Source organism: Aythya fuligula, chromosome 2, assembly GCF_009819795.1.
Source record: "Aythya fuligula isolate bAytFul2 chromosome 2, bAytFul2.pri, whole genome shotgun sequence".
Taxonomy (NCBI): Eukaryota; Metazoa; Chordata; class Aves; order Anseriformes; family Anatidae; genus Aythya; species Aythya fuligula.
The window spans coordinates 107,969,459-107,990,405 of NC_045560.1; the positions used below are offsets into that span (position 1 = coordinate 107,969,459).

A 20,947-nucleotide genomic window follows, 5' to 3' on the forward strand; every position below is an offset into this window, starting at 1 on the left:
TCAAAAGTAGATTACACAGACAGCGGAGAGATGAAACCAAGGGCCGTACTTTCACTGTGGTAACCGTGCTGTCCTCCGCTAGTGGTTTAATTAGGACCATGTGCACTACAGTGGAACCTGCCCCTGGATATTGAGCACATTCACATTGTGCTGGGCACTGTGCAGGTGTAGCAGAAACACAGAGCATGAGGCACAATTTGCTGGTCAGCAGGGGGGTCCTGGTGGACACCATGTTGGCCATGAGCCAGCTATGTGCCCTTGCAGTAAATTAAGGCTAGTGGTATCCTGGGCCGCATTGTGTCACCAGCAGGGAGGTGACCCTACCCCCTCTACTCGGGACTGGTGAGACCAAACCTGGATTTCTGTGCCCAGTTCTGGGCTCCCCAGTGGAAGAGACACGTGGAGCTACCACAAGAGTCCAGCGATGGGCCGCTAAGATGACTGTGGAAGCACAGCTCTCTCCTATGAGGAAAGGCTAGGGGAGCTGGGACTATTTAGCACAGAGAAGAGGGTGCTTAGAGGGACTTTCAGCAATATGTATAAACATCTGAAGGGAAGGCACAAAGAAGGAACCAGGCTCTTTTCAGTGGCATCCAGTGACGGGACAAGGAGCAGTGGGCACAGGCTCTGAGCCCCAGGCCGCTCTTGTGTGCTGTGCGGGTGGCCGAGCACTGGCACAAGCTGCCCAGAGAGGCCGTGGGGTCTCCTCATGGAGACCTTCAGAAGCCGCCTGGCCGTGGTGCTGGGCACCCTGCTCTGGGTGGCCCCGCTGGGGCAGGGGACTGGGGCAGGGGGCCTCCAGAGGGCCCGGCCAGCCTCAGCCGTGCTGTGCAGTCAGTAAACTCAGCAGTTAGGTTACTCAGGACTAAGGAGGGCACCACCAGAGTGCCCAAGGCACCGTCACAACAACACACAGCACGTCCTGAAGCTGTGTGTGGGGAGCTCCTTCCATGCTGGAGGGAGTTCTTGTAGGGGAGTCAGAAACGCTTCTGGCTGGGTTTAATACAGTTGGTTCTGCTGCCTCAGTGCCAGGCACCTACAAAACCAGGCCTGGCAGTCCCGGCTGCACAGTCAAAATACAAATTTGCTTTCATAGTACCTAAAACCGGGTAGATAAAATACGTTTTATAATGAATAATTTTAAAAATATAAGTTTAAAAATATAAAAATATAAGCTGGCGAGCAATTCGCTAAATGTATTTGTCTGATATAGGAACATTACGGGAGATGACTCAGGAAGGGGCAAGAGTTGCAACTTTTAAAGCTTTATTTATCCACGGGTTGTTTCCACGGGATGGACGCCGTGCCATCGGGCTACAGCCTGGTGATAAAAAAATAAAATAAAATGAAATGAAATAAAATAATAAAATTAAAAAATAAAATTAAAAATAAATAAAATAAATAAAATAAAAATAAATAAAATAAAATAAAATAAAAATAAATAAAATAAAACTAACTAAATAAAACGAAATAAAATAAAAATAAAATAAAAATAAATAAATAAAACGAAATAAAATAAAACGAAATAAAACGAAATAAAATAAAACTAACTAAATAAAACGAAATAAAATAAAACGAAACAAAATGTAAGGGAGGCGGGCGGTGACAGGTGCGGCCCCAGCTCTCCTCTCCCCGGCGGCCGCGCCGGCTGCCTCAGCGCTGCCCTGGGGCCGTTAGGAGCGCTGAGGCGCGCCGCCGCCAGGAGCGCGCGGCGCGCGGCCGGCCGGGGCACGCTCCCCTCAGCGCTCCCGCCCACAGGGGCCGCGAGGAGCCGCGGCCCCGCCTCACGCTCCCGCTCCCGCTGCCGCTGCCGCCGCCGGGCGCGAGCGCCCCTTCCCGCCCGCCGCCGCCTGCCGGCCGGCGCGCGGCACCAGCCCCGGCCCCGCCCCCGCGCGCCGCCTTCGTGCCCGTGCCTCACGCGGCCGCTCCTCGCGCCCCGCCCGCTCGGGGAGGAGGGAGACCTGGGGGGGGGGGGGGGGGGGGGGGGGGGGGGGGGGGGGGGGGGGGGGGGGGGGGGGGGGGGGGGGGGCCGGGCTCGCACACGCGGGCGGGTGCCCGGCGCCCGTTGGTGCGCGCGCCACCCCCCCCCTTTACACACACACAGTCTCTATGCTCCTCTCCACGCTCCCCGGCTGAGGCGCACCCTGCTCGCACCGCGCATGCACGTTCCGTTCCCCCCCCCCCCCCCCCCCCAACACCACCCCAACCACCACCACCTCCCGCCGCCCCCGGCGCGCGCGCGCGCACTGAGTGCTCGTGCAGGAGGGCGGCGGTGGCGGCCGCACAGACGCGCGCGCAGACCCCCCCCCCCCCGGCCCCCTTCCCCAAATCACCCCCCCCCCTCTCCCCCTTCCCCTCCCTTCTCCCCGTCCCCTTTCCCTTTATCCCTGCTCCCCCCATCCCCGCTCCCCGTCCCGCGGCGGCGGCAGCGAGCAGCTCCCCGGGAAAGCGGCGGCGGCGGTGGCGGCGGCGGGCTCCGTGCGCGCGCGCGGGCGGGCGGCAGGTAAGCGCGAGCCCAACCCCCCCCCCCCCCCCCTCTCCCAACGGCAGCGCCGCGCGGGGGACGCGGGCGCCGCCGCCGCCGGGTGCGCGCGGGCGGCGCTGCAACAAAGGGGCGCGCGGCCTGGCGGCGGAGGCGGGAAAGGAGGGAGGGAGGGGAGGGAGGGGGGCGCTGCGCAGCCCCGTGAGGCGGCGCCGCCGCCGCCGCCGTGTGCGCAGGGAGGGTGGGGGGGGAGAGGCCGGGAGCGCGGGCGGCGCCTTCCTGCCGCGGGTTGCTGCGAGGGACGGGCCCCGTCGGGAGCCCGCCCGCGCCGCGTCGCGTCCTCGGCGGCGGGTGCGCGGCGCCGCTCCCGCGCTCCGCCCGCTGTGGTGGTGCGCGGTGGCCTGGGACTAAGGGAGGGGGGCGCGATCGCTGCCCGGAGCCGGCAGCAGGCGCCCCGCAGGTCCCGTGGGGGTCTCGTAGGAGTCGTGGGGTCCCGCTGGGACAGTCCTGTCCCCATCGGGGCAGGGTTACAGGACAGAGCCAGGCAGCCCAGGAACACACACACACACACACACAGCTTCAAATATCAAGATCAAGTATCAAATACAAAAAAAAAAAAAAAAAAGTACGCTTCCTTTTCGGCTATCACAACATCTGGTTATACACGGCAACGAAAATAATGTTGGTTTTCCTACTTTTTTTTTTTTTTTTTACCTTTTCCTTTTTTTTTTTTTTTTTTTTATTATTGCTTAAGTCCACCTGCTGCAATGCCAGACCTGCAAACGCACTTGCAGGGTGCTGGCTGCTTCCATGCTGTGTTACAGAGTGGCAGCTGCATCCCTTTCATATTTGGTCAAAGAAAAATAAGGATAAGCAGGAGTTTAGGAGCTGAGCATCCTGCAGATGCACATGAGGTGATGGAGGGAGGTGTTCGAACCAACTGTTGGATTGCCCTCCTCTCCAGTGCGTTTCCTGTCTCTGCCACAAGTGTCCCCCTCTGGGAAATGGGGATTGAGTAACATAAACTCTGTGTCTTTCACCATCCCTCTGCCTTTCAAGTATCTCCATCGTTTCTTTGGAGATCTGGTGTCCTTGGTCTCACTGCATCCATCTCGTGGTCTCTCAGTGCATCCATCTGCAGCCCAAGGTGCTGTCCTTCGAGCTGCTGTCTGCTTACCGCTCTCTCCACTGGTCTTGGTCTGCTCACTAATTCAGCAGAATTCAGCCATTCAGTCTTTTTGATGGCTTAATAGGTCAGCTGTGTTGATTCCTGTAGAAGTTTTTCTGTCTTTCAGCGCTAGTCCAAAGTAAGTGAGTAACAAGAAAGCAGAGTCAGGGAAGTGCTGAAGCCAGATGAAAGCAAATGTGTGGTTTTTGGACGACAGCGCTATCAAATTAATTTACAAAGTCATTGGTAGGATAGGGCATTTTAATAGTATTTACAGAATCATTGTAAATAATGGCAAATGCTGTGTTTTAACACGCTAATTTAAAATAACTTATGTAATATATTTTATCATTTCTTAAAATACTACTATCTTTCTGTCTTTCAGGCTGAAGGTGGCCCATTGTAAGGGTTAATCATCTGTCAAATACTTAATAAACATTTATTCAGAAAATTTCCTGCATTGTTCATGGTAAGGCTTATATTTGATGTTTCGCGTTTTAGTTGGATATGCTGACACATTTAGAGTTTTTCCTCAATTTTCAGAATGAAGATTTAGTGAATGACTTCTGCTGCAGTTGGATCACACGTTTTCAAGGAATTGCAACTTCACAGGGAAAGTTTCCCATTGTGGATGACTGAATCAGTATTTGAATAATTAATATCTAATGCAAAAAATATCCTCTACAAGTATCTATGTGTCCTACAAAGTGTGTAATCTAGGGAGAGATTTTTATATTTGCAGTTATTTATATGTATTTACAATATTTTTTATATATTCAAAAACTTAAAAGAGGCTTAAGAGTAATGTTTTTATACTCTGAAAGGCTTTTCCTGGTCCTGTTAAACTAAAAAATTTACCTGGCAATTCTTTTGGAGTGTAAATAGCATCAGCTGTTGGGATTTTATGGTTTAGACTACTTTGTTACAAAGCTTGTTCTTGTTATTTTACAGGAGTTTTTCATCAGTATGTCTGAAACCATTAAGTACAATGACGATGATCACAAAACTGTGTTCCTGAAAACATTAAACGAACAACGTTTGGAAGGAGAATTTTGTGACATAGCTATCGTGGTTGAAGATGTTAAGTTCAGAGCACATAGGTGTGTGCTTGCTGCCTGCAGTACCTACTTCAAAAAGCTTTTCAAAAAACTAGAAGTCGATAGTTCATCAGTAATAGAAATAGATTTTCTTCGTTCTGATATTTTTGAGGAGGTTCTCAATTACATGTACACTGCAAAGATTTCTGTTAAGAAAGAGGATGTAAATTTGATGATGTCTTCGGGCCAGATTCTTGGTATTCGCTTTCTAGATAAACTCTGCACGCAAAAGCGTGATGTATCTAGTCCCGAAGAAAACACCCAGTCCAAGAACAAGTACTGCCTAAAAATAAACCGTCCTATTGGGGAACCTAATGATACCCAAGACGATGAGGTGGAAGAAATTGGAGATCACGACGACAGTCCATCTGATGTGACAGTGGAAGGAACTCCCCCCAGTCAGGAAGATGGAAAATCACCCACCACTACCCTGAGAGTTCAGGAGGCGATTCTGAAAGAACTGGGAAGTGAAGAAGTTCGAAAAGTAAACTGCTATGGCCAAGAGGTAGAGCCCATGGAAACAACCGAATCAAAAGACTTAGGATCCCAAACCCCTCAGGCTTTGACATTTAATGATGGCATAAGTGAGGTGAAAGATGAACAGACACCAGGCTGGACGACAGCAGCTGGGGATATGAAATTTGAATATTTGCTTTATGGTCACAGGGAACACATTGTATGTCAGGCTTGTGGTAAGACCTTTTCTGATGAAGCACGACTGAGAAAACATGAAAAGCTACACACTGCTGATAGACCATTTGTTTGTGAAATGTGTACAAAGGGCTTTACCACACAAGCTCATTTGAAAGAGCATCTGAAAATACACACAGGTTACAAGCCTTACAGTTGCGAGGTATGTGGAAAGTCTTTTATTCGGGCACCAGATCTAAAAAAGCATGAAAGAGTTCACAGTAATGAGAGGCCATTTGCATGCCATATGTGTGATAAAGCTTTCAAGCACAAGTCCCACCTCAAAGACCATGAAAGAAGACACCGAGGAGAGAAACCTTTTGTCTGCAGTTCCTGCACTAAAGCGTTTGCTAAAGCATCTGATCTAAAAAGGCATGAGAACAATATGCACAGTGAAAGAAAACAAGTTACTACAGCCAATTCCATCCAGAGTGAAACAGAACAATTACAGGCAGCAGCTATGGCTGCTGAAGCAGAGCAGCAATTAGAAACTATAGCCTGTAGTTAAAAAAAAAAAAAAAAAAAAGAAAAAAAACACAGAAAATTTATCAGAAATAATATAAGAAATTGAACAAAATCTATTGTTGGTATACATTTAGACTGATAATTATCTTTTCCAAAAAGAAAAAAAAAGCAACTATTTTTAGAAGAATTGAATGCTACATAGGAACACAAAGCATTGCTTGGTTAGGTATTTTAAAATATTTCAGAGATGGGTATTCTTAGAATATAAAATAGTTTTGTTGACGTTAGCAGTACAATGCACTAATACCTGATTTAATTTAAGAGTATGATCAAGTTCTCTATAAAACAGGGATCGTCACTGGCTGATGTTTTGCTTCATCCAGTATGGGATACTACGTATGGTATAGACATCAAAATCAGTGAGTTATGTTTTAAAGTGCTGAGATCTCAGAACATACCAAACATGGGAAGGAAGTACTTGTTTTTCATAGTTTTGAAGGTGCTATACCTACAGTTTTGGAGAAACAACTGTTAATTCCCTAGGTTCTGTAATTCCTCCTTTTTTCACCCAACGTAGGTGCTAGAGGTTGGTACCATAGAGTGTACTGGAGGGCGGCGATCAAATCGAAATTGCTTCTTATTCCACTCCCTCAAATATCCTCTCATGTTAATTGAGGTGGCAAGTTTTATGGACTAGTAAGTACTTGCTTTCCTGAAAAAATGGCATTATTCACAGTGGTCCAGGCTGGCAAAGAAGAAAGGTCATTGCACTCACTAGTCCCTTCTCTGGGGGAAAAAAAGAGTCTGACTCAATTGTTTCTATGTTCATTTTAGAAATCTTATGCAGGCCCCAGGAGATGGGATGGAGCCACGAAGGAAAAAAAGATGCATCATGGAGAAGGAGATTCTTTCCTTACTCAGGCCCGTAGAAATGAGTTAAAGCTAATACAGCCTGAGGCTGTAGTTATTATTATGCAGCTTTCACTTCACCTAACCTAGCACAGTTAAGGCAAAGGAGTGTTTCTGGCAGCACAGGAGAATTAGCTGCACTGGTGAGTGACTGGAATTCACTGCCAGACCTCCAGAGTTTCAGAGCACAGCCATGGGCTATCGCATACCCGCCAGCAGTGTTCAGACTGTGGGTTTTTATATCTTGACTTGTCACACCAGCTAATAGGTCCTGCTAAGGTTCAAAGCTTCCACCCTCTGGCACGCCACCTCTCAGCGAGAGGGAGACTTCAGTGGGTGATTTCAGTCATAACTGGTTCAGAATCAGTGTTCACTATTAGTCTGTTACTTAGAGTTGCCTGTTTTGTTTTGTTTTTTATTTTTTTTTCCAGACAAGCTGAGGTAGATGCTGCTAATTTAACTGTTAACTCACAGAGTCAGCAAAATACGTAGTCTTTGGATTGCAGTCTGCTATGTGTAGTCAACAGGAGAAGACACAATAACAGTGATAATGTGATCCAAAGGGATTTTGAGCCTTTATTTTAAATTTGTAAATATTACAACTGTTGTCAACACTTCATTTGAAGTTGGAATGGGCAAAAAATGCACTCTTGGGCACGTGGTTGGATAACATTGGTCGTTTGCAAAACCTATATCATATTGAAGTGTTAGACCAGGTTCTGGTAAGTTACTGCGTGGCAAATCACATCTTGCATTTCTAAATAGAAATGGAAAATAGCGTTTTTGGAACTGTTATATGAAACTTTTCTTATTGTTTTTGTTTGTTTGTTTGTTTTACAGTTTCATTTTATACATGTACCCATCAGGTTAAGCAATTATCTTAAAATGCCAATAATCATTTGAAAGCTGGTCTGTAAATAAAACACGAATTTAATATTTTAGAAAATGTAAACTTTGGACTTTTACCAATATATTTTTTTAAAATGTTGCTTCATTTTACATTCAGTAATATTAGTTTGTAAACAAACTATACATTTTGTATCTGTGCAACATCAGAGGATGTGTATTCATTGCATTTTATTGGTTCTCTTGAGGAACATGATAAATGACCATTGTTAAAATGTTTTATTGTATATGATCACAGATAAAGATAGTAGGTCCAGAATGGGATCTACTTTTTTCTTTCTAAGAATAGTAGTCTTGCTATGTTTTCTTATCTTTTGTTCATTTTTTTTTCTTAGATGATAAAATTGGGGTGGTTAACTGTGCATAAAACAAATCTGCTGTGAAAAGACTTCAGAAGCATACAAGGTGGAAAAAAAAAAAAATCTCTAGGTCTCTTACAAAGAGTGCAAGAGGTAATGAGCTTAAAATGCATTTACATTAGACATTACAAAATATTTCTAAGGGGTAGAATAATGAATTATTAGAACAGAATGCCTGGGGAGGTGCTCCAATCTCTGGTACCGGTGGTGTTCGAGAATGGATTAGACAAACATTTTAGGAATGGTTTAAATATAGTTAATTCCGCCTTGAAGCTGCAGGGTAAGCTAAACAACCTCTGAAGAGCCTCTTTAACTTTGGTGGTTTGTTTTTTTCGGAATGCTAGGGAAGTAATAAATGAACACTTGAATGGTAAGAGAGCTCAAGGCTTACAGAAGAAAACATCGCCCTCTGTCTGACGTGCACAAGCAATCAGGTCGTGAATTTGAAACTTATGAGAAAGCAGGAATGCATGGAAAGACAATCAGAAGTGTAATAACTAGACTTTACATCAGAGTAGGTTTCGCTATCCTTTAAGCTTACACCTGTAAGAGTTATATAAGGTTATAGCTCTAAGGGTTGCAAGATGCTTGTAGCATTTTAAAATTGAGACATTGATATTTTATATACTCTTATACAGTAGTATTCTGAGGCAGGAACAAATGTTGTCACATGTGCCTTGGGCATGGCATAAACACTTTACATGGGACTTGGCCTTAGCACTCTGTGCCATAGGAACAACTTAAGTAAAGACAATGGAGTTACTCCCATGTCATAGGTTTCAAAAGGAGCGTAAGCCTCTTACTAGTTTTTAGCTGCAAAGGAGTCAGAATGCCACTGTGTTTTCCAGAGTCCAACAACAACAATATTGTTCATGAATGCTTAAGTCTCCCTTCCCCTCCCTTCCTTCCTCCTCTCCTCTTTTTTTTTTTTTTTTTTGAACAATAATTCAATAATTAAAAAAATAATTTCAGCTTAAAGTTCCGGAAGAGGTCTTAGGAAGTAACCTCATCTCTATGCTATTGGCAATGTATTTTAAATTACTCCTGTTATGTGTTTACCTTCTGAAGGGATTGTAGCTTATGTACTATGGAGATCTGAGCGTGAAGTTCAGGTAAATACAACTGCATGTGCATAAATACAGTGGCAGCAGTAACTGCACTACTGCTCCCAGCTTCTGTCTGAACCATAAGACGCTGTGTACAGGAACAGATGTATATCAGCTCCAAGCCACAGAATGTTTGCCAGCATGATAAATAGCTATGAGCTGGACTGATTGAGGAGTGGGCAAAGTTTTACTTCTGCTTTTACAAGGATGATGATTTCTTTCAGAACTTACAGGAAAGTAGATGAGATCCTGTCCAGTTATTTGGAATTTTTTGACTTACTGGGACCAGACTAGCCTAATATTCCTAACAAGGTTTGCAGACACAGGGACAGCTTAGCTAACTAGAGTGCGTGCAAGAATGACAGAATGCTATAGAAACATCGGTGGCCACAATTGCATTAAATATTAGATATATATATTTAAATTAAGTAGCAAAACCAGCATGCATTGAATTAGTTCTAAATATACACTTCTCCATCTACTGCTTTGAAACCCAAGTCAGTAATGTCTTTCATATACAGAGGATAGCAAAAATTCTGGCTTATGCTGAAAGTCTATCCATGGTATGGTGACGTGGCCAAGTAGCTTCAAGGGAACTCTCCATGTTTTAAGTATATAAATACCCATTTGCACGTTCACGGCTTTTATGTATATATACTTATATATTTATATACATATATGTCTAATGCAACAACATGTCAGTTGATTTCTGGTGACCCGAATGGGTCTGTGTGATTGACACCAGTCGAGATGCTAACCCAAAGTCTCCTGAGTTGCAAAAAGATCCAAACGCTAAGGAAGTAAACAGTTTAATTAAGATTCTTTGTGATTTAAAAGACTAAATAATGTACAGTGAAAAGAAATACTTCAAATATGAACTTTGCTATTCTGTGATTTTTAACTGTGCTCTTAAAAACAGGTGTTTTCTAAAGATGAAAAGGAACAGAGACCATATGAAAGAATACCTTCCAGCCCTTCTGCACTCCCTAACCCCTGTTTTACACACCCTCATTACCAGTATTTTAACAAACATTAGAAAATGAAGCACTTCACAGTTTAGTACTTGTGTTATCATTTTCTGATTTATTCTTTGAAAAACAGCGTTGGGTGAGAGATGAGAGATTTAGAGGTCGTCATGTGAAAGAAAATGCCTCATGCTGACCTGAGTAGCAAAATTTTGAAGAGTTCAGCTTCCATATGTTCACGTAAGCTGAAAATGCTAAATACTCCTCAAAATTTTGCTATTTAGCTACTCGATCTGCAGGTTGCTTTGGAGATCTGGTCCCAATTTTTCAATTTAGATGTAGTTTTAGGGCTACCTTCATAATTCCAGTGAGTAGGATTATTTAAATTAATAGAGTTGGGTAAGATATAGAATAAAAAGTCAGATAATATCTAAGCTTAGAATGTATTTTTAGAGAGAGATTATCTTTTCTTAAGTCTTTTATCAGTTCAGACACCCCTCTGTCATACAGAAGCAGTGTATAGCTGAAATAAAGTACATCTACCACTAGCCTCATATGATTTTTCTTAAAGCATTTACAAAGCAGTACAGAATAGTATAATTCTACCTAGAATGTAAAGACAGTTTTAGAGAATTTTCATCTTGTTCAGTTAGTCCACAGTTCACAGTAGCATGCCCGGTTAGCCAGAAAAGTATCATTAAAAATTCCATTACAGCAGTTGGTCTGTCATTTGTCTTTATATAGATCTAAAACAATTATAATAGCATTCATTTTAGAACAGACGGAGGACTTCCATGAATAAATTTTGTTAAATATGTGTCATGAGAGTCGAGACATCTCTTCTCAGGAATGATTCTTAAATGTAATAAAAGGAATCTGAAATAATAGAATAGCTAAAAATGGTGATTTATATAATATTGATATGTTGCTGTTGTTTTTTTTTTTTTAATATTTCTCTCCACTATCCTTTTATATTTTCTTATTTGCAGGCCCTACTCCTTTAGATATTTATAAAATGCTGAAAGTTCATGGATTTCAACAATTCCAATATGAACAAAAGAGCGCTGTCGTGTTGAGAGCTCTTTAAGATAGAAATAGACTTCTGAAGTATTTCTGATCTCCAATAATCTCTAGCTAAGTATCTAATTTTATATAGGTAAATTTGAAAAACATGTAGATTGAACAAAGTTTTTCCAAGCCTAACTTTTTTTGTTTATGGATATCAAAAGGCTTGGCCAACAGCACAAATGCTGTGTACTTGTATACCAGATTCCTTCTAGGATAACCTATATATCTATATATGTATTTACATATGATGTATATGTATCTAAGATACATATCTATATTTAAAAGTCTGTAGCACTTGAAAGAATACAAGACTGCAAGTGACGATAACAAGAAGTTTAAATTCTTACTGAAAAATTCCAAATGTATTTTCTTTTTCATAATGTTGAGCCATTCTGTATAAATATATATATGATAGTAACCACGTTACATGCTATGCATACATTTAGATTTAAAGCTGTATTTTAATGTAGAAGTAAAAGAAATTAATTGAAAGTGCCTTGAATATAGATGGTCTTCATGGAATCATAAAATTATAAGAATTATGAAGAATTATAATTTAAATTCTTCCATTTTAGAAAAAAAAAATATATTTTGTTATGCAAAATCATTCTGTTTAACAACAACAAAAAAAAAAAAAGAAAAAAAAAAAAGAAAAAAGCACACTGCTTACTTTTGTAGATTTCTTACCTCCTCCCAACAGACTATTTATACATTTGAGTAATCTGCGTGTGCAAGCAAGTTAGCTGCAGGGAAGCTCAATTTTTAGAATATTTTTAAAGACAAAAATACTTAGCTTTTCATTCTTCCCTAATAAAGATTTTTTTTTTTTTTCAGGGTCACAGATACCACAGGCAGTGCTTATAAGAACAAACCCTTTTAGTGGCATTGCAGTGTGCTCAGGCAAGAGGAGGTACTCAGACAAAAAAACAAAACAAACAAAAAACAAACAAACAAACAAACAAACATTTTTTTCCTTCTCTAGAAATTGGAAATGGAAATATACAAGATACTGTGAAACTGCAGACAGGAGTTTCTCTTCAAGGGAAATTATCAATTATATGCAGATATATTGCTATTTTGTACTTGTCAGAATCATTGCAGTTTACAAAGTAGACTTTTCAGGACTGTGTGTATGTCTTATGAAGATACTAGTTGGTTCTATTTTGCAAACAGTCAAAGCTTGTGAATATGTTTCTGTAGTGTTTAAGGTTGCATGGACAAAGTTAGGGAGAAGAGTTGGGGTAAAAATAAGTATATACTTTGAAAAAAAATGTTCTCAAACTTGAATTTATTCAGCTGTAATATAAATTAAATTCAAATTTGTATTTACTGTATACAGAGTAGAGTTGATTGTATTTAAGAACGTTTTCCCCTGCCTAAGAAGTCAGTCACCTAAGATGACACTTTGTCATTTTGTTTTCATTACCTTAACTGCAACATTTAGAATCTGTGTATGGATTATTTTTCCTGTGTGTGCAAGCCATGAAGAATCTTTTGATAGAGATCTATTACAGTAGAAGTATCTAGTGGTACCGACTGTCTTTATCTAAGCATTTTGTCCTGGTGCATTTTTGTTTTCATTTTTTTGTTTATTTATTCATTTTTACTGGGGAATCCATAAGCCTGTTATCATTCCCCCATTTCCTGTTACAAAATAATTAAAATTTTCTTGAGTTCTGCCTAGGGCATTAAGGAATGCTTCTCTCAGACGCTGATAGACTTTGATCTGTTTACCTTGCAAAGAGATAAAGTGAATAGAAAGTGGCTTCTGCTGCATGGAAAGATAGTTTGCAATGGGATATTTCTCTATGTTTGTTTAAAAACTTAAGCATTGATTTTGATTTTTCTTTTTTCCTATTGTAAACCTTGTTTTTTGAGAAGACAGTGGTCTAAAAGGATAGCAAAGCAGGCTTTGTTTGGTAAAGCTTAATTCTGTTGAAAGGGAGAGTCTTGTTCCTTCTCCCTTCCTTTCCAGCTCCTAGAGGTGTCTGGTGAATTGCTGTGTCAGTGTATGATAAGTGGTGAAGGTATTTGGAAGGGAAAAGGGATGAGGGTAAGCAAGAAGGAGCAAGACCTTCTTATTTCAACTGTAGTGAAATGAGTGACAGCTCACTCTATCTTACATAGCCACCCTCTTATCTTGTCTGGACAATTCCCATTCCGAAGTTATATTCTTTTTTTTCTTGCTGAATTCTTCCCTTTTGAAGACTTTTCAGGACATAGTTTCAAGCAAAGCTACGCAGTACTTCTGGGTAGCATTTACTATGCCTAGAACTTTCATGGAACTAATATCGTGCTTATTAGTTAATATGCTGGATACTCTTTTTTTTTTTTTTTTTTTAACAAGCTACTGACTCTCCCCTTGAATCCAAAGGCAGTCTATATTCAGTGTTCTTAAGGCATAGGAACAGGCCTAGTGTTCTTTTTAACTCAAGCCTAGTTATTTGTCTTAAGTGATAACAAAGAGAGAGGTAACAAATGAAGCTATAGGCTTCATGTCCAGGGCAGAGGTAAATCATGAGATGTTTCCTTGTTTGCAAGATAAGGGAAAATATTAAAGAAGATCAAGGTTTCAGATCCATGGTAATTTCAGTCAACCTGAGTTATGGTTGCCACAGTTTACCGTTGGTTCTGCAGCAGCACTTGTGGAATATCTCTGTGAACTTCTCTGTAGAGAGGCGAAGCACCTGAAAACTAATAGCTGTTTTGAGGCTGTTCTTAAGCTTGTTAGCCCCCTGAAGTGCAACACCACATACATGACTACCTCAGTGCTAGGGTCAGTGGAGAAGCAGCCCAAAGTTGCACAGACTTTGGCCATGGCGTGACTGCCTCCTAAGACAGCACCTTTGTGTTTCATTTGACGTAGTAAAACTGCAAATTGTTGCTAAGAGGGTTAATCCCATTCTCTCCTTTCCTCTCCAACTAGTGCCTTTTGCACCCATTTCCTCCCTCGTTTGCCCTGTTTAATGGCTTTTGGGGCTTTAGGGTAAACCAATTGAGTGAGTTTCTATAACAGAGCAATTCAGTGCTTCAGTGAGTTAGATTTAAGCTGGCCTACCTTGTTGAACCAATACATTAGATTTGATTCAAGGTAAGTGGCAGGAGCATGTAGCTAGTTAGAAGGCAGAATGGAGCAGGATTTATCCAATTTTGGTACGACATTCAACACAAGCTGCTAAAATACAGCATTTGTAGCAAAGTGTTTGTGAGAGGCAACCAGACAACAGAAAGGATCAGACATAACTCCTGTGCAAAAGCTACTACTGATAAACTTGGGGGATTTTGAAGAGAGAAACGTGTGTGCTTCATTTCTTTCATTTTGTTTGTTTTCTGATTTTTTTTTTTATTTTTTTTTTTTTGGGGGGGGGAGGGGATTTGGGGGGGGTGTACTTTTTTGATTTTGTTTTCTGTTTTGTTACTATTTAGATTACTCTGAGTCCTTCTTCCCTCTCACCTAGTAATCCTACAAAGCCTTGAATTCTGGCAAATTACTCAGATTAAAGAGAAAATAATAATTAAAAAGACAATAAATATTTAACTCACTGAAAGATAAAACTGTAAGCCTAAGAGGATGAAAATATATATTTTTGCAACATTGATTTATGTTTACAGATTTTAGAAGTAGACAATATTCTCTAAGTCTATTTTAGATCACTCTTACTTTGTAAAAATTATCAAACAGTCTTTAGCTTTTGCAAATAATATAAATCAAATCTACAGAGATACACGGATTCTGTGTTTTATCAGGTGATATCAGCTGATTTCTTGTTAAGAACTTTTTTTCTGTCTTTCTAGTTTAGGCTTTTCTGCTAAATATGAAGATTTTTTAATGAGTGATTTTTATTTTCTTCCAGGTATAGGTAAGTATGGATCCATTTGAAGACCTGACTATAAAGAGTGTAGATACGTTTATATATAAAATTGGTTCTCAAATTTGGGTTAAGGAGTTTTAAATTTAATTCTTAGGCTGCGTAGCAAATGCTGCAGAAGGCTTTCTTGTTCTAGAGTTGCCTTCTTTCAGTGAAAAGTTCTTCCCTGGAAATGAATTCTGTTCTCTGATATTTCTTATAATTTTCTGTGCTTTACTTTTAACAAGTTTTTTTTTTTTTTTTTTTTTTTTTTTTTTCCATCTGTAATGCCAGCACTTAAATATTTTCTTTTTACAGGATACCTTATTTTATATTACAGCTGTTATTGATTTTATTTTACCCAGTAGGATTTTACCTATCCATCCAGAAAAGTTTTCAAGTTTTCCAGTAAGATTATAGCAATCACATCTACTATATTTTTGCTCTTAAAATATAAAATAGAGTTTAAACCAGGATTTTGAGACTTAAACTTTGTAGCAGTGGTGTGAGGTTTCAGTCTTAAACTTTTTAGTACTTTACATGAAACCTTATACCCCTGAAAAGCAGTTAAGACCTCATTAAATGTTTCCATTAAAGGGAGACTTGATTTTTAAAAAAACAAATATATTCTAACTTTGTTTCTAGAATTAATCTTTGTTCTTGAATCCGATCTTAAATCAAATAACGGAAAAGAGTTTGATTCATCTACTTCATATGTAGGATCAGCTATACGCTTGCTTCACTTGCTTTTATATGTCAGATTAATAAGAGGTCTGAATATGACTAAGCTTACTTATTGGACTAACAGGTATTCGACCAATATGCATGGAAATGATTAAAATCTAAAGTTTTTGAAGTGCATGACAAGTATGTTTACTCGTGCTAGAGTTTGTTTTTCAGTCTGCAAAAATTGAAACAAATAAATCAGAAATTCTTATTTAAAAATGTCATAGCTTCCATTGTAAATACATGTCTGGTAAAACAGAAATGTTATAATTAAAGTTAACAATTACCAATTTTAACAGAGTTAGTAAATACTTTCAATATGAAACATAAGGTTAATCTTCCAATTCAGTCATTAACTTTTTTTTATCCAGTTATATGACTGTAAGTTGCCCATCGTTATAAGGACTGATTAAATGCAGTCCGAGGGTAGTCCAGATCTGATGGATGTGATAAATTCTACTAGAGCAGTGATGTCCTCCTATAGATGTTTTTTAATTGGGCATGGTCTTTTCTGTGTGAATCCTGCTAACTTTAGACTTTTGACACTCTACTGTTATTATAAGGTATTGCAAACGAAAGATATCTTTTCTTTTGATGTTTACAAATGTAATTTAAGCAATTAGGCCAAATAATTATACAGTTTAATTTTTAGCTATGCATGATGGCTAAAATCCCATCTTTCTGTTTCTACAGAACAAGTTAGGAAACAGTGTTATATATTTAATGTTTGTATGTTATGTTTCAGATCTTTAGTAATTCAATAGTTTGCCCTTCTCAACTAACCTAAGCCCTTTAGTAGCAACTTAAAATAGTTATTTTTATATATACATAAAATGTATTTGTTCTCTGAGTGATAAATTAAGCCTGTTGTTTAATATTTAGGTTGTTTGCATTTACTAAAATATTATACTTGAATTTATCAAAGTCTTTAATGAAATACTATATTATAGCAAGTTTGGATTTTTTTCTTTTATTTTAAACCTGCCTTTTTATCACTTTAGCTCTTTTCCAGGAGTCATAAATGCTTCTTTGCATATCTTCTTTTAGGTTCTTTAAAGACTTGAGCATATGCCTGATTTTATGACTTAAGGCAAGTTACAGACACCAATAAGCTGTGGTATGATCATAGTCTTAAACACCCTTAATACAAAAGAGAGGGATAAATGCAAAAGTATTAATTCTTATACATGTTATACTGGTAGAACAGAAAACGTTTGAAGATGAGAATTTTTCTATGGCATACTCCCAACCTATCCTATAAGTCTTTGGTGCAGAATGGTATGGCCTTGTTCCTATCATGAGTTTTATGTGAGATCCTTTAAAGTCTTTTCCTGTGTTTCACAGTGTCTCTGCTAGATCCATTAGCCTAGGACTTGACTGGACTAAATTCCTTGCTGTATAGCATAATTTCATTGTGATCTAAAGGCTCTTGTTTTTGGACAGTGATTCATTCATCTGTCTCAGTGGAGGGGCTGGTTGTCTACAAAGGTGTGGCAGGTGGGAGCAGCTGCTTACTTTGGCTTCATTGATTTTTCCACTGTTGCGTGTGTGGTAATGCTTTAGATGAATCATTCAGTCTCATATTTAGACCTTCTAAATTTATCTAGGTCTTTATTTCTTATTGGTTGGTTTTTGTTTTGGGTTCAACTTCTCTGTAATTTTCACTCCCATTTGTAACATAAAGATATTTCTGATGTGACTGTTGGAAGATGAAATCATTAGCACCTGCTAATGTGAGGCATTCAGATGTTGTGATGGCAGCTGTGTATCACAGATTTCCTAGATGGAGAATCTAGGGAAGCTACAGAGAATCCCTGGAAGGATATGGGGCTTTTGGGATCCTTTACTTGTTGTGAGAAGTCCCAGTATGGACTCATTTCTGTGATATTTAAATTAAGAAGGAAAAAAAAAAAAAAAGGTTAAACTGTACTGCTGTTTGACTCTAAAACATATCCATGTTTGTAAATCTTGAGCCTAGACTAATATGTAGTTTATCAAATTAATTAAGAAAAATGAATAGACAAATGCATTGAAACTCTAATGGCCACATTTGTCTTTGTGTTCACTTTCTCCTGTTCCTGAAAATGTTGCATGTTCTTGTTGCTGGCTTTCAAGGTCTCATGTCTTTGGCCGCTGGAAGTCTGTGCATTGCTGTTCTTCTGGAATACTCACGGAAAGGTAACTGGCTTTTAATTTATTCCCTTTTTCAGGAGAATGGTACTTCTACCTGTTTAGATTTTTCTCATTTCCCTACTCTGTTTATTCCCTGCATCTGTTTGGTAGAGGCATATTAATCACAGAGGCATTAATTGTTCTAGTTTAAATCTAGGACACTGAATATTATGATCCCCTCTATACAAATTGTCATTTGACACTTCAAATATTCATCTAAGTAATTTTAGATGCTTCTTGCTGACACTCACTCATAATTATTTCCTCTGAACAACCTCCTTGCAGTTTCAGTTGTAATGTATTGCACCTTGGCTTGTAGAGATCTTTCTTAAGTTTAACCATAAGATAGTGTCTGTAACTACTTTTTTGAAGACATTTATGATACTACTCAGTCTAGCAAAAGACATCAAGGTAGTACAGGTGGTTTACTGATCAGATTAATCTTCCCTCTGAAAGAGCAAGGTTTGATTATAAATTTTGAAGTGTAAGAGGAAATATAAAGTGGCTAAGGGTTAGCTTGTTCTCAAAGCTGGGGAGACAGCTTTTTATAAAATATAAAACTTACTAGCATTTGATACATACATATGAAATCTTCCTGATTATCTCTTTATTTTTATAATAATTTCTTATAAAATGTTTGCATTTATATTTAGGTGATTACTTCCAACTGATTCCTCCAGAAACACTCAGATACCTACCTGTAAAATGTTAGCTGTACATTTTTGTTAACAAAATGTTGAAACTTTGAACATCTTAAGGTAAAAAAAAAATCCTTAAAAAATGTTTACTAAGCTGATGAATCTGTGCCAACATAATTGTGTTCAGCCCCATTAGAATAATAGGTTTACATCAGATATGTGGGTAATTTTAAAGGGACATCAGTCAACTGATTTTTGTAACTATCGATTTTAAAACGTTAACATTCTTAATGCAGTACACTTTAAGTAAGTTGAAGCTTCTTTAAAAATATTTGAAGACATATACTTGAAAATTTTTAAGTCTTCTGATGTTATACAGAGACTACTAGTTCCTCACTCAACCAGTAAGATAAACGATACACAAGGAAGGGGGACTATATAATTAATGGTAAAAATACATACAGATGTTTTTCTCTGTGTTTTCATATTTTCTGTTTTCTAAAGTCGTTAAAAGAACAAGGTCATGTATTGTATTTTAAGAATATACCTCATTTTTAGCACTATGCTTTACTCTCATGGGCTTTTTTGAGTTACTGGGCTTAACTGATGTTTTCCACTGATCTGAAGTTGAATGAGCATAATTATTAGTGCACTACTTGTTTTCATTATTATGTTGTATTAGCTGTACATTTTGCTTACTGCTATCCCTTCAAAGATTTTATAAATTGGAGGAAAATTTTGCCTCCATCAGTATTGCATCTGAGGTGATAATTTACAACAGAACTATATCCTGCACAATTATTTCAATGATTTTTGTGCTGATGAACCTGTGACCAAATCTGGAATTTGAAAACATGTTCTTCAGAAGCCCAGTATAGCATTTTTGCTTCAGTCAGAAAACATTAATTGCTGCTAGCTTTTAAATTGAGCAAGAAAAATTGAAGATTCTAAAATAAAGCATGCCTGTTCTCCGTAATTCATTAGATTAAATGCAGATATCAGTTAAAGTAAGATGTGTGCAGAATATTATGGCTAATGATCTTTATTCTTTCACCAAAATGTTGTAGGTTCTATTACAAAGTCAACGATACCCTCATAGAATTTTACAGGTAGGTTACAAACTTTTTGATCACTGAAACATAACTTACTGTTTTTAATATCTTTTTGGAAACTGCACCACCATTTCAAAGCTTACTCTCTGAGAAACATAAACCTAATTTCCTTTGGGGATGTGTGTAATAGAACTTACAGATTTGATGTGTTTTTGTTTGTTTGTTTTTTGAGAAAAGCGGTTAACATTTTTTTCTATGAAGGCTGACCCTCCACTGAAGACACGAATGAAGTATACAGAGGCCATGTAACAGATACATCATAGAAAATACCAGTATGAATTTTCCTACAGTCTTTCAAAGTCCTGGTTTTTTAAAGATTGTAGGATACCTTTTATCTTTCTCATAAGAGAGCTGATATTTTCCTCCTGTATTTGGGCTATGTGTACTAGAAATTATTCTAAGTTCATGTTCATAGTTATGCTATTATTTCTCAGATTTTAGGTAGATACAAACCAACAATAGATGCAAAAAAGATATTTACAGGTAGCATTCTTAAACAACAATATTTCTAAACAGTCAGAGTTATAATGTTTGAGTTAGTTGCTGTCTGAGAGAAGTGAAATTAAATCTTTGAAATATAAGGCAGAAGAGAGGAAGAAATGGCAATAAAGAAGCTGAGGCTGATAGGGGGAAGATCTTGTGAATATCCAGAAATAGTATGTAAAGATAAGTCTTGAAGGCCTTCTCAGACATGATCATATATGGTGTTCCATAAATAAATAAATATATAAAACTGTCACCATGTGATTAGTTTGACTTTGCAAGTGATGCCATTCTTGAGTTCTTGCTGGGGTATATAGGCAGAATTATTTAAGTGACTCAGGGCTTTTCTGTATCTATATTTTAAGAAGAAGTACTTATTTGGATACCTAAATTATTTGAGATTTATATGGAAAGCTGTGTGTGTATAAAATGCTTGATTATGAAAATAATGAAATAGGTTTGTAGAAATCTGTAGATTATAAACGTGTGTCTGGAAAATGCATTGCATATCGCAAAAATTTACATGCCAATTTTCCAACTAAAAATGTGTTTTTAATCTATTTTTTGCTAATCTGCACTGGTTAATCAATGTTTTTCAAACTACCTCTTGCAGGTGTAGGGTTAAACAGAACAGTTATTTACTGTAAATTGTGTCCCATCTGACTGTTGTCAGTGCTTCCTGCTTCAGTTGTGGAAGTTCTGGGACCCCATGAAACCTGAGCATTGGTTTTACAAATAAAAGCAAGTTAAGTG

The 20,947-nt window shown here is 38.9% G+C and overlaps 1 protein-coding gene across 5 annotated transcripts; it reads left to right on the forward strand.

Annotated features, from left to right (window-relative positions):
- Positions 1-2,479: 2,479 nt before the first annotated feature.
- ZBTB14 (zinc finger and BTB domain containing 14) lies at positions 2,480-20,934 on the forward strand. Of its 5 annotated transcripts, XM_032182113.1 has the most exons (7): positions 2,480-2,503; positions 4,036-4,119; positions 4,602-5,600; positions 17,905-17,967; positions 18,615-18,719; positions 19,667-19,708; positions 19,913-20,934. In XM_032182113.1, exons 2-5 carry the CDS (start codon positions 4,117-4,119, stop codon positions 18,630-18,632), a joined length of 1,083 nt encoding a protein of 360 aa, XP_032038004.1. In that variant the 5' UTR covers positions 2,480-2,503; positions 4,036-4,116; the 3' UTR covers positions 18,633-18,719; positions 19,667-19,708; positions 19,913-20,934. The 5 variants fall into 5 exon arrangements, with proteins under 5 accessions (XP_032038004.1, XP_032038005.1, XP_032038007.1 ...); XM_032182116.1 differs by lacking the exons at positions 18,615-18,719; positions 19,667-19,708; positions 19,913-20,934 and adding an exon at positions 8,053-8,169 and having other exon boundaries at positions 2,481-2,503; positions 17,905-18,193; XM_032182114.1 differs by lacking the exons at positions 18,615-18,719; positions 19,667-19,708; positions 19,913-20,934 and having other exon boundaries at positions 17,905-18,191.
- The last annotated feature ends 13 nt before the right edge of the window (positions 20,935-20,947 follow it).